Raw genomic sequence first — 17,113 nt, 5'->3', positions numbered from 1 at the left:
TGTTTCTCGATGACTCTTGGCAGCATCGTTATGTTTGCAAAGATTCGATAACCCATCATTTCTAGATTAACCTTCGCATTGTCACAAGTTGGATAATGCTTTTTGAAAAAAACAACTAACCCATAATGTAATGAATAAATGGTATCGTTTGTTTCATAGCAACTATCGCCTATCATTTCTTTAATCCTTTTATAGTGATTTATGTTGATGCCGCATAATAGACTGGTATTGTTTTCCAAAGACAATATTCTGCCTTTTAATAGTTTCGATGGATTAACCTCGATTGGGTTTTCTAGTCTAAACATGGAATCTGGAACATCATCTAACACAACCGCTTCTTCATTTCCAACGTAATTATACGCTACTTTCAACAGCGAATTGTTGACACGCTTTTCAACAACTTGATAGATATGATTATTTCTTGGATCGAGATAAATGGTGTCCATTAGTAAATTGTTGATGTACTTTGATCTCGGATTTGAGCAAGGTAAATTCAACATATTGTTTAAATCTAGTCTAGAAAATAAAAGATGCAATATTCAATCACAGCCACTATCATAGATAGTTGATAAGTTTAATCCAAGATAAAATTGAATATTTAATTTCTTTTCAAATGATAAACAAGTTCATCAGAAATGTCAAACATATTGGAAGAAACCCAAATTCATTTGAATGGAAATGCAGTGTTGATTAAAGGAAATGACAGCACAGTTGGTCTGTACAAGGTTCTTTTTGAAGTAAATGGTATCGAGAGATATCGATTTGCTATTAAATACAAGACGAAAGAGAAAACTAGTACAAACAATTGATTAGTTCAATTACAAATCTGGATGTCGGACGGGCTAGAAAGGTTAAACTAAGATTCAGAAAGCACATTCAAGGGGTTTCCAGTGGAATGGACGATGCTAAAGCCTACCACCAACTTTTACAGCTACAAAACAAACAGAAAGAGAGCTGGACAAGAACAACGGTCGTTTTCACAATATCATATCAAGAAATATTCGTTCTGACCAAAATCAAAACCAATTCATTGGTCGAGACACTTGTTTACAACTTTAGATGAATTGAAGTTTACCATCAAAGAGAATCACAAAAAGCAAGCATTAAGATATTGGTTCGATATTCAATTCGGATATGTACTGAGGAACATTGAAACTGATGATAGAGTTCAGTTTTATCCCTCTGATAATACCTGCTTTAATATCAATGATTCACCACTAGTTAATTCCACTATTGATACGGTACTAAACCAATTGGATGGTGATGATATACTGGAAAAATTGAAGTGTTCAAACTCCAAATGGAGTATTGAAAATATCTACGAATATGTACTTTTAACAACACCCATTCCAGAGGTATCAATAGGCGCATCTGTAATTCTACCTGATTTCATCAAGAATAGCAAGAGTATTGTTTCATTCCAGTATGTCACAAATAACCTTTGTTTTTGGTAGTTTTGCTCGTTATAAGTATCCAGAAATCAGATTAGACAGATTATCAAAGAAAGCAAAAGATCTTTACAAGGATTATTACAAAACCAACGTAAAGAAGTGTTATCCCAAACTTGATATTCAAGAATTGAAAGAGATTGAAAGCCATTTCTTTGTAAATGTCAACATATACCGATTCAATGGAAAGAAAGCGGTTATGGAACGACATTCAGGTAAAGAATACAGGAGGTTATTAATTTGAATATATACTCTGATATAAGCCATAAATTCCATCATTTCTCTTTTATTATTAACTTGTCTCAGTTAACCAGTGTTTCAATGTCCAGATGCCATTCATCCTTTAGTGAATTCAAAAAGATAAAACGACACTCAGTTGTTTGCAAAACCAAAGATAATATTTGAAAATGGAAATTATCAACCAAAGTTGAATGTATTTGAGCATCTTGAATTGAATGGAATTAATATACCGAAAGAAATGAGATTCTATCCATATTTCATCTACTTTGATTTTGAAACTTGGTTGAAATCAGTCAATCTACGACCAACTTGAAGCTCATTCATTGAAACACACAAACTTTTGAGCACAAGTTTCATTGGAAGTGAAGAAAACAAGGCTCAATTCATCCCAGTTGAAGGTACAACTGGGATGAATTGGATATAGTAATGACAAAAATGGATCAAATACGACACAAATATCTGCAATTGTTGTATTCAAAGTATTCTCGGTTCTTTGGAATAATGGCCAATTTGGACGATGCAAAGGTTCAGAAACGATTAAGATTACAATTACTAGAATGGCTTGGTGTTCTGGCTATTTATGGCTTCAATAGCTCATCATATGACATCGACATCATCAAGAAATACCCTCCACAAGTCTTGAAACACTCTAAAAAACATGGAAATGTATCCAAATGCGAAAAGCTTTGAGATTAATTCAATTGAAGGAGAATTAGATCGTAATATTGAACAATGCGAAAAGATTGAACGATACAATGTTGATGGCTACGATGAAGAATCAAACACAATCTATGACTTTCTGGGATACTTTTTCCACTGATGCAGAAAGTGTCACAAATTACAAGATATCAATCCTTTAACTGGAGATACGATGAACATATTGTATGAAAAAACAGCAAACAAGGAATCAGCTCTCAAACAAATGGGATATACCACAAGATCAATTTGGGGTTGTGAGTTTCATTCACCTGAAAACGGACAAGTGAATGACATTATCAAATGTAACAAATACCGAATGATATCAAATGGATCGTTTGCTTTTAAAGACATTCTTGCTTTTCAACCACCAAATACTTTATTTGACAAGTTCTTGAAAACGTTTGACACACAATCACAAATGGGAATATTTCCACATAAAATAACTCGGAATTTATCGAAATACATTGATGAACATCCAGAGTTGACACAATATTCTGATATCATTCAAGTTCTTAAAACACTCACATATTCCATCCAAAAAGTGGTTTTACAACAATCTAAAGGGATAATCAGTTTCATCAAACGATTATAATGAAATGGTATTCACTCACACCAACCTGTACGATTTGCTGAGCGACTACAACAATTTGGATGTGAAGCCAGGCGTAGAAGCGACAAAGAAACTGGGTAATTTCTTTCAGTCGTTGAATCTTGATATCCACAAAAACGGCATCTTTGTTCCTAGACTCACTCTTAAATATCTCTGGCACACAAAAAGCAAAGACTGCAAGTTTCAGTTATTCAAAGGGAATGACGAATTGTACCACAAATACAAAGATAATCTGGTTGGTGGTCCAAGTATCGTATTTCATCATTATCAAGAAAAAGACGACCAGAATTAGAAAAGGAAAGCCTTGTCAGGGAATACTTGGATATGATACCAATGCTTTATATCTGTGGGCGATAAGTCAAGATATGCCGTGTGGTGAGCACCAAGTAGTTCAAGTTTATCCCGATAGTCTGAAAGATGTCTTGGATAACACGTTCTTTGGAATGATAGAATGCGATATTGCTGTTCCTGAACATTTAAAGGAATACTTTGCTGGAATGCCTCTTATTTTCAAGGATGTTGAGATTACATGCAATGATTTAAGCTTTGACACACAGGCACATGCCAAACCAGATTACAAAAGTAACAGATTAGTTGAAAGTATGTTTGGTGAGACGATGATGTTTGCTACTAAACTGCTGAAATGGTATCTTGAGCATGGATTGGTTGTTTCAAATATTACTTTTGCTGTAAGATATGAACGTAAAGCACATTTCAAGTCGTTTGATCAACAAGTATCTAATGAAAGGAGAGCCGGAGATACAAGTCCTGATTATAAACTACGTGGAGAAATGATGAAGCTGATGGAAAAGTCTTCCTATGGCAAATGCATTACAGATTTCTTGAAGCACGAGACAGTAAAGATTGTTGGTCCTAATAACTACAACAAAAATGTCAGAAGGGTAAAAGATTACATTGGTCATCAAGACCTTGTTGATGGATTTGAATTTCGGTTCAAAAAGACGGCATTCAAACAGAGCTTGCCATACAGATTGGCTTCCAAGTGTACCAACTGGCAAAGTTACGAATGCTGCAGTTTTACTACGACTTTGTGGATTATTACATTGATAGAAGTGACTTTCAGTATTGTATGATGGACACGGATTCGGCATATTTTGCCATTTCTGGGAGTTCGTTACAAGACGTAGTGAAACCACATCTATTAGATGAGTTCAAACAGAAAAGGCAAGTCTGGCTGGAAAGAGATGATACTCTAGAGAACAAGTTATACGACAGTAGGACACCTGGGCTGTTCAAGTTGGAATATGAAGGAGATTGCATTATATCATTGGCCAGTAAAATGTACTATTATGACGAGAAAAAGTTTAGTTCAAAGGGAATCAACAAAAGGCAAAATGAAATTACAAAATACAAGTATCTGAGTGCCTTGAATGGAAATGCTAACCAAGGATTTCGTAATAGTGGCTTCAGAGCCAACAACAACCAGATGAACACGTATTCTCCAACAAAAACAGGAATGAAATTGTTTAATGATAAACGACTCCGAGTAGGTTTTGAAACACTTTCAGCTGAATTGTAAAAACTTAATTTCTTATTTTAGGTTATGGATAAGCTTTACAAATTGTATTACAGTCCCAAGACTGGCTTCATTTCAGCCCGGAAATTATACCTGAAGCTGGACAAACAGCTTCCAATCTCACAAACCATAAAGTTTCTCGACCAGCAAGAAGTTCACCAACTTCATCAAGAATCACAAAGAAAGCCAGCACTCAGTCCCATAACTGTTTATTCAGTCAATGACCAATGGCAGGTGGATTTGATTGACTTGTCTAAATATGCAAGGTGGAATGCTGGATACAAGTATCTCTTGTGCGCAATAGATGTATTTAGTAGGAAATTATTTGTGGTGGCGATGAAAAAGAAATCAGATACTACAGATGCAATGAGAGTGATACTTGACGTGCAAAAGCCTATTCTGATTCAAAGCGATAATGGCATAGAGTTTTTAAACAACAACTTCCAAAGCTTACTGCAAGCAAAAGGTGTTCGTCACATCACTGTGAATGTGGGTGACCACAATAGACAAGGATTGATTGAACGATTCAACAGAACATTGGAGAATATCATTGCTCGTTATCAAGAGTCGCGGAAATCAAATAGATACATTGATGTCTTGGAAGACATTGTATTCAACTACAACAACACTTATCACCGTGGTGTAAATGATATTCCTGAATCAATGCATCTAAAGAATCCATTAAATGGGTCAATGAAAGTAAAAATTACCAAGCATTCAATTAGAGTTGGAGATCGTGTTCGGATACTCAAAGGTAAGCAAACTTTCAGGAAAGGATATGAGCCAAATTACAGCAGCGCCATTTATACGGTTGTCAGTGGGAACGGATACTCTTTCTCAATTTCAGATGATAACGGCAATGTTCTTGGAAAGTCTTACAAATATTATGAACTCAAGAGAGTTGAAGTAACGGAGACCTTTTTGATTGAACCGAGACACAGAGAGCCGACAATGACAAACAAGGAGCGTCGCAACAAGAGAGAATTACAAGAACTGGCAAGAGTTCAAGGCCCAACCAATAAAAAGACAAAGAAATTTGGAGCAACTTATTTTCTAAAGTAACAATAAATGACACCCATTAGCTCAATTAGAAATTACAAGGACTACTTACAATACATCAAGAATTGGGATGTTTATTCATCTCAAGAACAAGACCAATTAAGGAAATGGTATCGTGAATATTATTCTCATAACAAGGAAGCTGAACGAAAACGTTACAGAGACTACTATGCCTCAAATACAGAAGCCGAAAGGGAAAGATTGAATATTCAGTCATAATGAAATCCATAGTCTCTGGCTGGCAAAGTGATCGGAGGTCTAAAAAGCTAATTTTTCTTGCCTTTTTTTCTTGCCATTTTTCCCCCAAAAAAACAAAAAATGGACGAACTGTTCAGCAAACTCAACCAACTCACCGACGAGGAAAAGAACCAACTCTCAGACAAGCAAAAGAAAGCCATCAAAACCCTTGTTGGTTTCAAGCCTTCTGTTCCATTCTCGGCTGCTACTCTCAAAGACTGCAAAAGACCTGATGGGCTCAATTTGAACATTGACTGAAATTGAGAGCACCAACCCTGCACATCCCCGATGATATTCCTGCAGTTGCTGTTACTCCTTGGCTCTGTGAAACTTTGGACAAGGTGGACAAGGCGTGGGCGCTATACAACGAGAAGGCCTGCCGAATCGTCATCGATGCTATCCTAACAGAAGTCTTAACGTCTGAAGCGAATGACAACCTGATGGGGTTTTGCGAAGTCAAGAATGATTGGGAAGGGAAGGAATTCGGTTACACAGGAGATGTAGACTATATGTTTGGGTCTTCAGATACCAAAACCGTCGATACTATGGACTCTTTTCTTTTGGTGGTGGGGGCAAAGAAAGAATGGCCCGATAGCGCAGTACCTCAAATTCTCTGCGAAGCCGGATGCCTACTGAAAAAGCGATTGGCTGCTGGAAAGAACACTCCAGTGCTTGCTGTCCTCACCAATGGGACGGACTTTCGCTTCTTTGCGATTGATACTGACGGGGTGGTGTATGCTTCCACCAAGAAGATGTTGGAACTTGGAAATGACAGAACATACAAGACAAGCACATCTCTCTCTGAAATCCTTCGCTGGTTCACTTGGTTTATGACTGCCATCAAGTCTGTCTCTCCCCGTGCGTCCAGCGAGGATTTGACCGACACTATGACTGCTGACTCGCTTACCCAACTCAGAGAATGCTTTGGGCCAAAGTTTCTGATTCAAAACAAAAAGGCCAAGATTGAAAAGTAGTATGTCATAATAAACACTTTATTTGCTTGAAATTTAATCTCTAATGAACAAGGAGAAACAGTTCATCTACCGGTAAAGAAAGTCTCCAACACTTTCTGGCGGTTAGTTTCTGACTAGATTGTAAAAGCTCAATTCAGACTCTAATTAGAATTCTAATTGCCATATTTCTGTCAACATTCTAGTAGACGAAATCTCATCAAATTTCAGCGGAGACTCTCGCCAAAAAAACTGGTATCATTCGGTGCTCTATACATACTACTACTCATTGAAAAGTATCATTAGCAAATATCAGGAATCAAGAAAGACAAACAGGTACATTGATGTTTTGGAAGATATCGTATACAATTACAATCATACGCATCATCGCGTTATTAATGATACTCCGGAATCAAGGTATCAAACAAATCCAAGGGCTGGAACAATCAAATCGAGGTTGGTAACAAAGTCCGCATCTTGATAGAAAAGGGAGCGTTCACCAAAGGATATGAACCAAAATGCAGTAAATCAATATACAATGTTGTGAATGGAAACGGATATTCATATTCACTTGTTGATAATAGTGGCCAAGAATTGAAAAAGACTTTTAAATATTATCAACTGAAAGAGATTGAAGCATTGGATGTATTTACAAATGAACCAGTAGAACGAGAACGACCAATGTCAAACAAGGAAAGACGTAATAAAAGAGAATTGGAAGAATTGGAAAGAATTCCGGAACCTAAAAACAAAAGACGCAAGGTTTTTCAAGAAACTTATTTTCTAGAGTAATAGTAAATGGCATTTATCGATTCAATCAAGAATTACAAAGACTATCTACAATGCGCCAAGAATTGGGATTTGTATTCGGAACAACAACAAGAACAATTGAAGAAATGGTATAGAAATTACTATTCTCAAAACAAGGAGTCCAAACGACTGAGATATTGCAATAACTACGCTAATAATTCAGATATCGAAAGAGGACGATTACAAAAGTACAAAATGTCAAAGATGGGCTAAAAAATATCATAGCTAACGCTTGAAATAGAGCATTTTCAAAATTCAATCATAATAAAATTAAACAGGAATGAACATGAAATTTATTATATTTGAATTTTGAAAATATACGTTTAAAGTGCGTGTTTTTCCCAACTCAAGACGATTTGTTTCTTTTTTGAACATTTCTGATGTGTTCACCCCATCGTACATATGAGCTTCTTGTAGTCATTCCAATATAAATATTCTTTGAACCGTTTGCTCTGGTGCTTTTGGCAAGGAAAGAAAAAACAAATGGAATTTCAAGAGGAAGTGCTCAGAAGCCCCAAAGAAACAAACTTTACAAAAACTCATAGCTATAGGATCTCAATATATCAATATTTAGACTGAATGCCTAGAAGCCTCTCAACACGTTCAACTGATTTGTGACAGACAGAAACAGCGAGCTCAAAAAGGATTTTCACCCAGCAATCATCCTAACAACAAGCCAGGATTTCATTCTATGAATCAAAGTGTCCAATTTGAAGAAAGGCAACGTTTTGAAAAACAATCATTTGAGCATCAAATGATGAACAAACTAAAAATGCTCTTAATCAACAATGGAATCAGTCAAGACAACGTGCCCAAGCCAGATTGGAAATGATTGATGAGCTGCACTCTGTCTTTGCCGAGCTATCAAGAGTAGTTTACGAAATCTCACACCCAGAAGTGCTGCAAATGGTTGAAGACGAATCTTTTTAAATAAAAGAATTTCATAATCAGAATATATTGAATAGTCAATCACAAAGAAAAGCCATTGATGTCTGTTCTTGCGTAACAATCTCTGGCAAAGTGAGTGTCACGTCCACAATGGAAGCAAGCATCCGATAAAGAAGATTCTGGTTCAGAGTCGGATGATTCTAAGCCTTCGCCATTAGAATTAGTTCTTGAAAAACAATTGCTCACAAAATGAGAGTCTCTGCCGCATTTAGAACATGCATTCCTGATATTTCGGTTGGAATTTCCTGGCAGAGGTTGATTTCGTCGTAAAGTTGTAGGTAGTTTAAGACGCTGCCATTCCAAAAGTGTTGGGGGTCATCATTGTATATCAACTTGGCACCAACTGTCTCGTCTAACATTCCACCATCCATATTTATTCATCATTCTTAGTGTCATTTTGTTTTCTTCTGCAATTCCACCTGGTTTCACCTGGAGCACTTGCACAGGCCTGTGCAAAGTAGTCCATTTAGAACCTTGATAGTTGAAATGTTTTATGAATCTTTCACCAACCGGCCTTTCCGAATATCCAACATAGAACTTGTTCTGCTGTAGTAGCAAAACGTATATCATTGTTTTGTCAACAATTTTTTCTTTCTTTTTTTTACAAAAAATAATGACACAAAAGCATTTCGTTCAACTAAAGCTGGGCAGCAAAACCTATCAACCAGCACGAGTCTCTGCAGAAAGCTGTAAAAGTGTCTATGATTTCCTTAGTGCCATTAAAACAACCACTTTTCCCCGAGTACTCAAACAATACGACGTTGCTGAACTCGTTCTCTTTGAAGCTGATGGAACTACTAAAATCAGTGCTATGGATTCTATTAACCAACTCGATGAAAAGAAAATGCCTCTTGTTGCTGTGGTGGAGCCAGTAGAGGTTTAAGTGGAAGCAGCTGAAAAACCTGCAATTAGTATTACAAGACACCAGGACTATAAACACAGCAAAGCAGTTCACTCCAGTCGCTCTTACTTGACGACTATTGCTGTTGAATTGGATAAGATTTATCCTATTCCTGGCTGTAAATCTAAAGGAAAACGCTGTGTTACTATTGACGATGTATTTGAGAAAGCTTACGAAGCAAACCCAGAACCAAAACCACAGTTCAAGAACAGATACAAGCGACTGAATGATTTCTATACTACTGATGAATGGAATATTCTTGAAGAGTTGAATAACGCCGTAAATCCAAAACTGCATTCGGTTTTACCAGTTCTTTTCGATGGCCATTTCAAAGAAGTCATTCTTCCGATTGAAGTTAGTCACTTGGGACCAGGGTATCAAAGAATTGCAGAAAAGTCAAACGTCGTGTCTGATGCTTCATACTTGATTGTAAAGAATGAAGGGGGTGTTTCCGGGGGTAGTCCAGACGCAGATAAAAAACTTTAATTTGAATAGAATGGATACTTTTACGTTACGATCTCCGTAAATGACACTGTCGGTTTTACTGTTTCACAGAAAACTACCAATTATCCAAACCATAAAGTAAAAACATAATCCTTGGATATTTTTGACCATTCGTGTTCTTCCAACTCATATACCGATTTGAACAACTTATAACCAAATTCAATGGAAAGCACCAGTTAAAAAAACTGGTATCATTCGGTGCCCTATATATACTACTTTTTTACTAGTTGACAATCATCATTTTTAAGCAAATACAAATAATTGGTTATTGAATCTGATTAAATGTAACAACAGTTTATGGAAGAATTCTAAATTCAACCCATGGAATTAAAAAAGTTATTTAAAATCATTAAAAGTATATTATTATTTTTGGCTCACAGACACGATAAACTGAATGTTATTGAACCGTCATCTAGCAGATCGTACTAAGAATTTTAGCTCCAAATTCCAGGCTGAGTGCAAGATGATCAAGCACCACACCTGAAACCATTCCAGCAAGCCAATCTTCTCATCGTACAAGTGCAAGAAAATGTTGACGACCATTAGCTATGTGCCTATTGCGGCCGGTGATGCCAGCATGATATGGTATCTTTATTTTCATTGCCATATTCACGTAAAATCAAATACCAAATAAATTAAAATACATCAATAACCAGTCTCATGTTTGGTTGTTGCTGATCTTACTGAGCAACATTGTTTTGTAAACTTTTTTGGTTCACTGGTCTTTCTCCATTATGCTCATTCTTGTATAAAAATACAAAGCAAATGTTTGCATTCCTGTTCCAGTGCATTATATATCCTTGACATCTTTTAACCTCCGACTTTCCTTTCCTCCAAACCAAGCATTGACATTGCATGACTGTCATGGATGCAATGATTGTATTTTTGGGATTGTTTCCTTGAACTAGAGTGCCAACGTGTCTGATATTAGGATACAACAAATATGAGTTTACACCTTGGTTGATAATATCAAAACAGTCAAACTCAGATACTGGGTTGCAATACATGAGTTTGGTTTCAAACTTGATTGTACAATGTATGGTGATAACAAATGAGGGATTAGGGCAGATTCAACATTATAGTTTGATTTTGTGGCATAGTATGGTGTATGTTGCATATTATTGAATTGAGAATGACAATTAGTCAATTTCTGATAGAAAAGCATAACAATATTCAAGCATTGTTTATTCAAAAGCAAATGGATTGCAGGATGAATACAAAAATGGTCCATTCTACATGAATACGACGGTAAAGCATTTTATTTATCAATAATCACGACATTTCTAACAAGGGAATTCTCAAGATGTCAGCGGGGGGAGCAATTGGGCTGGAGCCAAACAGGGTATACATGACCGTTGATGGGCGGAACGATGTTTTATGCGCTTTAATATCGTCGTACTATTCAGTTAGAGAAGTACACGATACAGTGCGAACTGTAGCTAATATCCCAGCTACACCCAAAGTAGTAGTCAAGTTATATACAGATGCTGGTGTATTACTTCCTATTGGACCTCATCTCCGACCCAATAGTGCTATTCACCCATATAGGCTTGTTAGTAGCTCAGGTAAGCTAATATATTTTTATACCCGTCTTGCTCGCTCTCAAATGTAACGATATGTAATATCCATGAGGCTGGCAAAGTTTTCACCTTTAAACTTGCATATTTGACTCCTAAACTACCTGTATAAATATACAACTTACATTGGGAAGCTGATATTACATTTAATAAGTCAGGGATCTCGGGATACCAAAACCCTCCGAGACTGCTCAAAATCTTTTAGAGTCAGTCAAGGTAGTGCAGACAATTTCAGATGATGTCGATGATATGAAGGATAATATCGCTGCTGTAAAGTTTAAAGTAGAGGTATGTCATTTATCTATATTTCTATACTATTTTTGAATTTAAACTGGCTCATAGCAAAATGTTAATTCTATAATCTATCAATCAATATTCATTTCAGCAAATTGAAAGATACTCCGACTTGCATACAAAAGAGAAATCGCTTGCAAAACCTGCAACACGAAGAGTCGCTCGAGTTTTGCAAAGCATGCAACTTCCAATCAAACTGACAACATCGACAATTTCAAAAGAAGTGTATGAACAAATGAAGCTACCCACGTTTGATATATGGATTTTCAAAGAAGAAGAGCTCATCGATCTTATGGCCCATATGTTTACCGAGTTTGGATTGATCTCGACATTTCAGATCAATGAACAGCAGCTTTTTACATTTCTCAATGTCATCAAAAACACTTACAATCATAATCCGTTTCATAACTTCCAGCACTGTTTTTGCGTAACTCAAATGGTGGATATTTTGTAGTGGTTTTTTCCAAACATGACTACGTTTTTGATGAGGGTAATTGGCTAACAGTTGCTGACATTGGAATTTAGATGTATGCGCTACTTCACGTTACATCAGTGCACAAAAAGTTTACACAGATTGAAAAGCTTTCTTTGATTGTTGCTGCAATTGGGGTATGAATCTGTTTCTAGTATTTTGATAAACGTTCAACTATAATATTTGTTTATATTCATGGGGCTAACGATATAGGTACTATAGCACGATTTGGATCATCCTGGGTTCAACAATGCTTATCAGGTCAATGCATGTACTGAGCTTGCAACAACTTACAATGATAGTTCCCCGTTAGAGAATCACCATGCCGGTTAGTAAACTTGTCTGTTTTTGACAGTGTTATCAAAAGTCGATTAGACTAAATTTGTTTTGAACAGCTGTTCTTTTCAGCATACTACTGCATTCTGAATCAAATATATTTAGTAATGTTTCCGCTTCGGATTACAAGGAAGCAAGAAAGATTATAATCCAATGCATTCTTGCAACAGATATGGCTAAACATGGAGAAATATTGTCCAAATTTAAAGGGTATGCAGAGAATTTTTCATACGATGATGGAAACCATCGTCAAGCAGTAAGTATTGATGGATAAACCATATTGATTGATATTTCTAGAGTATTCATTTGATTATTTCTATGTAGCTTTTTCAAATGCTGATGAAATGCTCAGATATCAGTAACGAAGTGCGTCCAAAGCATATTTCTGAGCCATGGGTTGATAATCTCCTGGAAGAGTTTTTTGCTCAGTCTGACAAGGAAAAGCTCGAGGGGCTTCCAACAGCACCGTTCATGGACCGTGACAAGGTTACCAAACCTAGTGCTCAAGGTATAGATGGCTATGCTCAGTTCTTGTTTGAAATACCAATTTTTACTAACCAAGATTAAAAAATACGCCAACATTTTTATTTCGTCATATTTAGTTGGATTCATTGGGTTTGTGATGATTCCATTGTTTGAGCTTGCTAGCAAAGTTTTGCCCAATATGGAGGAACCGATTATTCATCCCATTCGAAAGGCACTCGAGTTTTACAAGAACTCACTCAAGCCAAATAACTGACACCGTTGAGCAATATATGCTGTTTAAAGGATTTGGCACAATAAAAATGAGTACCATTCGGTCAGTTCTTTAATTCGTGCATCCTCATCCATAGATGAAAAATGGCCAGTTGAATAAACACGAAAAAGTAAAGGTGTTGCTTCACTAGTCAAATAGTTGCTCCCGATAGAAATTTCGTTGGTTTTGTAAGTCCGGAGCTTTGCCACAAACTTGGCAGGCTCCCAAAACGGTACTCGTGGATCCTCCATACCGGCTGTTACCATAACTGCAGGATGGTTCCCGCTTTTTATATTTAAATATGGAGAATACTGCATCATGGCTTTAAAAATGGTGTAGTTTTTAGGAGATCCCCATTCAAACCTATATGTCAAGGAAATTGTGATGATTAGTACTCTTTGATTGAAGCTCATGCTTGATTTAATACGCTAGATCATTCAAGTGCATATAGAATTGCGTGCTGGACAAGCATATACTTGAACATACCATTCAAACGCTGTCCAAGGAACAGATTCATCCAACATATCAAAAATAGGATCTACAAATGGAACTTGAGCTACAATCGCATTTACCATGGGTGTTTGGTCTTCCCAAATCCATGAGATGGCGCTTCCAGCAATTAAACCCCCAGCACTACGGGCCTTTAAAGCAATTGCGCCTGGTTTGGAATATCCCAGCTTTACAAGCTCTTGTATACATTTACGTGTATCTGACATGGTGTTGATTTTTGCTTCGTACTTGCCGTCTTTGTACCATTGAGAGCCCATATCACCATCCCCACGCGGATGACAGATGGCAATTAATACTCCACGATCCACCAAAGGAAAAAAATCTTCTGAAAACCCAGTTTCATGGAAGCTTCCATATGCACCATATGCCAACAAGAGTGTCGGTCGTGGCTGAATAGGCTCTATGTTGTTGGAATCTTTCCGGTAAAATAAAGATAGAGGCATTCGAAGCGGTGCTTGCCCTGGTTGAGGTATGGAGATCCAAAGACGTAGTTGAACGTACCGATCTTGTTGGATTTTAGGAGCCGAAGAGCGATATATAGAAGTTGGCATAGGTTTGGAAAAATCAATGTAAAACACAGTGGATGGCTCAAGTAATGAAGATTGGGTAAACAAAAAATACGATGCATCGTGACGACGGAACAGCCGTGCTTCAATGTCTGAAATAGTTCCAGGAAGCAATGAATAGACTTGAGTACTCGGCTGATCATGCAAATGGAATTGTATCTGATGGCACGCGTATGGATCAGTCTGCAGGTCAGTAATGCACAGCTGTCTTAGTCCGTCCTCCCAAAACCAAACCACCATATGTGAAGTAAATGCTTCTACTTTTTCAATAAATCGCAAAGTTGAATGATATAATAGTGTATCCACTGTTATGGTTTCTGTTCTGTCCCCTTGAAATGTAAGCAGAGCGATTCGAATAACTCGAAAATTAGGACTGTTTTCGGAATTTGTTCGAATGATCAAATCCTCTCCATAACGATCAGCCTCGTAAGTTATTCCAGCCTGTCGAGGAAAAATGCATTTTAATTTCCATGTGTTTAAATGGCTTATGATAAGATGGAGTTCTGTTGTTTCCTGGCCTACAACCTAGCGAGTTCATACAAATGAGTAGTTGCATTTCCAAGGTTTATTGTGTTATAGCAAATTAAAGTTTAATAATGAAAATACCTTGACAAAAATAAGAGAGTCATCCGTAGAGCTTGCTAGTTCTGTTGTAAAGGAAATGTCGGATTCTATATATACAATCTCTGGAACAGTTCCTATTATGAGCCCAAATTGATCTATGCAGTTCCATATACATACTCGATGAATCTCCATTGGTGTTCCATATTGTTGATCAACAGTATTAAAATAAAGCCAGTGTGATGCAGCGTCTGTAGTAGAATCATGTGCCCAACGAACCGAGTAATACGTGTTTTCAATTGCTGGAATATCGAGATTGACTCCTTTGTGAATGTCACGAACTCTCAAAGTATATCGCTCAGATCCAGCAAGATCAATAGAGTATGCAACCAAGTTTGGCATAAACGGGTTTACTTCAAACGCGCCAATGTAGTAATATTGTGTATCTTTGGAGAGTATGGTGTTGAAATCAAGAACCATTTCTTCCGGTTGATACTGAGTTTCAGATGTAACATTATTCTGAAATGTGCAGTCAAAAGAGGAACTTATACTGCGTCTTTTATATATCGGATGTGACTTATTATCAGCATAAGTAATCCAATATAGATAGGATTGATGCTCCCAAAAAGAAGTCATATTTTCATCTTGTGGAAGACACCTGTTGCGTTGAGCTGGTTGTTGCGGTGCATCCTTCAACTCTGCAATCAATGTTTTTTGTAAAGGCACAAGGGTTTCTAGATATTTTTCAGCGTAGATATTTTCCTTTAACAGATATTGACGAACATCAGGGTCAGCATCAATCCATCGGAGCCACGCATAGTTGTCAATAATAGACACATTGTGCAATACAGTGGCAACAGGCTGAATTTTAGCAACAGGTGGTTTAGCTGTGTACATGGAAAGTTTTGTAAAGATATGGGTAAACAAGTGAGACGACTCTTTGGACAGCAGGTTGGTTTCATCATTTAAAGCAAACCCCCAGTATAAAAGATATACAAGACTTAATACAGAAGAAATTAGAATAACTTTTATCCTTCGAGAGTGGTCGCGAACTAATATAGCCATGATATCAATCAATAGGCAGAAATAAGAATACACAAAATGGATGAACTAGTCGAGTTAAGATGGCAACGAACATTGGTGAATATGAACGCGTTTTTGAATCCAACGACACACGAGTTGCACAGACGAGGTCAGATTGGCTTCGATAGACGAGTCATTGGTGTCCAGCAAGCATAAGGACTCTACAAACTGTGGACAATGCGTAGAAATTGTACCGTTTAAAATCATGCGATTATTTTCAAGATATGCTGGCCATACCAAATCCTCAAAGTAACCTGGTGGATCTACCCATGAGCCTGTGTGGTTTTATAGCTACAAGGTTAGCTCAACTTTTCTTATAAAACTCAATACTCATTAGAAAAGTCGTTTAGTATTATATAATTAATCGGACTACCTTCTATAGTAATATATGGCTCGCGCCTATTTCTACGTTCCACAAGTGTGTTGAAGGATGCTTTTAAAAAAAACCCTGCATCGAATTCGGCAATCACTTGAGGATCTGTAAAGAGTAAAAAACCATCTACAAATACAAGCCTGCATTTTCCCTTGGTTGTGTTTGCCAGTGAGCGTAGCTCCTCATATACTACTGTTGATACCTCTGCACTATTCATTTTGGGTCGATTACTGCCCAAAATGCTTTGGAATCCAGTTTCGGATTTCGCTTTTTGAAGAGCACAAATGAAGTTGGGCATATCGATTGCTTCAATACAATCCCAGTTGGCTACTCCATCGGTAACTGGTATATCACAGTCTGCCTTGTAGAATTGATCTTGATGAATTACTCTAGCTTCAAAAACCTCAGCAAGCCAGTTTGTGAAGGTGGATTTTCCCGAACAAGATGCACCTAAAGGTCGATAATGTGGTTATTACAGCTGGTAATAAAAAGATGATTGATGCATTGTAATTCATATATTTGAAATATCGGTATGACTGAATGCATGGGTAACATACCTCCAACTGCAATGAGTAGGACTGGGCTGATAGTCCCAGTGTTGCTCATGGCAATAAAAGATGGGTTCAACTCGAAACTTTGTAAAAATGATCCCCATATCGATC

General features: G+C 37.1%; 7 protein-coding genes across 7 annotated transcripts in view; 5 read left to right on the top strand and 2 right to left on the bottom strand.

The window, feature by feature from the left end:
* BATDEDRAFT_28306 (uncharacterized protein) overlaps positions 1 to 446 on the bottom strand; it is a gene marked incomplete at both ends in the record, with an annotated part of 942 nt that extends 496 nt beyond the window's left edge. Inside the window, one exon of the mRNA XM_006682557.1 lies at positions 121 to 446. Coding sequence (XP_006682620.1) covers positions 121 to 446 — 326 coding nt within the window. The remainder of the gene's footprint in view (positions 1 to 120) is intronic.
* A 189-nt stretch (positions 447 to 635) lies between these two features.
* Positions 636 to 2,378, top strand: BATDEDRAFT_28305 (uncharacterized protein; the record flags this gene model as incomplete). Its single annotated transcript, XM_006682556.1, has 4 exons — positions 636 to 795; positions 1,060 to 1,423; positions 1,455 to 1,663; positions 2,113 to 2,378. 4 exons carry the CDS (start codon positions 636 to 638, stop codon positions 2,376 to 2,378), a joined length of 999 nt encoding a protein of 332 aa, XP_006682619.1.
* Positions 2,379 to 2,983: 605 nt separating this feature from the next.
* On the top strand, positions 2,984 to 5,596 carry BATDEDRAFT_28304 (uncharacterized protein; the record flags this gene model as incomplete). Its single annotated transcript, XM_006682555.1, has 6 exons — positions 2,984 to 3,245; positions 3,448 to 4,000; positions 4,069 to 4,504; positions 4,559 to 4,741; positions 5,260 to 5,288; positions 5,353 to 5,596. The coding sequence occupies 6 exons, from the start codon at positions 2,984 to 2,986 to the stop codon at positions 5,594 to 5,596; spliced, it is 1,707 nt and encodes a 568-aa protein (XP_006682618.1).
* A 215-nt stretch (positions 5,597 to 5,811) lies between these two features.
* On the top strand, positions 5,812 to 7,803 carry BATDEDRAFT_28303 (uncharacterized protein; the record flags this gene model as incomplete). The annotated part of the gene is made up of 4 exons (XM_006682554.1): positions 5,812 to 6,001; positions 6,098 to 6,803; positions 7,365 to 7,542; positions 7,603 to 7,803. The coding sequence occupies 4 exons, from the start codon at positions 5,812 to 5,814 to the stop codon at positions 7,801 to 7,803; spliced, it is 1,275 nt and encodes a 424-aa protein (XP_006682617.1).
* A 1,348-nt stretch (positions 7,804 to 9,151) lies between these two features.
* On the top strand, positions 9,152 to 9,925 carry BATDEDRAFT_28302 (uncharacterized protein; the record flags this gene model as incomplete). The annotated part of the gene is made up of 2 exons (XM_006682553.1): positions 9,152 to 9,415; positions 9,539 to 9,925. The coding sequence occupies 2 exons, from the start codon at positions 9,152 to 9,154 to the stop codon at positions 9,923 to 9,925; spliced, it is 651 nt and encodes a 216-aa protein (XP_006682616.1).
* A 1,321-nt stretch (positions 9,926 to 11,246) lies between these two features.
* BATDEDRAFT_36218 (uncharacterized protein) lies at positions 11,247 to 13,361 on the top strand (the record flags this gene model as incomplete). The annotated part of the gene is made up of 8 exons (XM_006682599.1): positions 11,247 to 11,508; positions 11,675 to 11,808; positions 11,906 to 12,253; positions 12,340 to 12,423; positions 12,509 to 12,618; positions 12,728 to 12,878; positions 12,947 to 13,130; positions 13,225 to 13,361. The coding sequence occupies 8 exons, from the start codon at positions 11,247 to 11,249 to the stop codon at positions 13,359 to 13,361; spliced, it is 1,410 nt and encodes a 469-aa protein (XP_006682662.1).
* A 23-nt stretch (positions 13,362 to 13,384) lies between these two features.
* Positions 13,385 to 17,057, bottom strand: BATDEDRAFT_92368 (uncharacterized protein; the record flags this gene model as incomplete). Its single annotated transcript, XM_006682629.1, has 6 exons — positions 13,385 to 13,721; positions 13,845 to 14,959; positions 15,041 to 16,047; positions 16,132 to 16,353; positions 16,452 to 16,901; positions 17,009 to 17,057. 6 exons carry the CDS (start codon positions 17,055 to 17,057, stop codon positions 13,385 to 13,387), a joined length of 3,180 nt encoding a protein of 1,059 aa, XP_006682692.1.
* Positions 17,058 to 17,113: the final 56 nt, after the last annotated feature.

Source organism: Batrachochytrium dendrobatidis (assembly GCF_000203795.2).
Source record: "Batrachochytrium dendrobatidis JAM81 unplaced genomic scaffold BATDEscaffold_17, whole genome shotgun sequence".
NCBI classification, from domain to species: Eukaryota; Fungi; Chytridiomycota; class Chytridiomycetes; order Rhizophydiales; genus Batrachochytrium; species Batrachochytrium dendrobatidis.
Note: the sequence above shows the minus strand (reverse complement) of the source record. Positions and strands in the feature narration are given on the sequence as shown.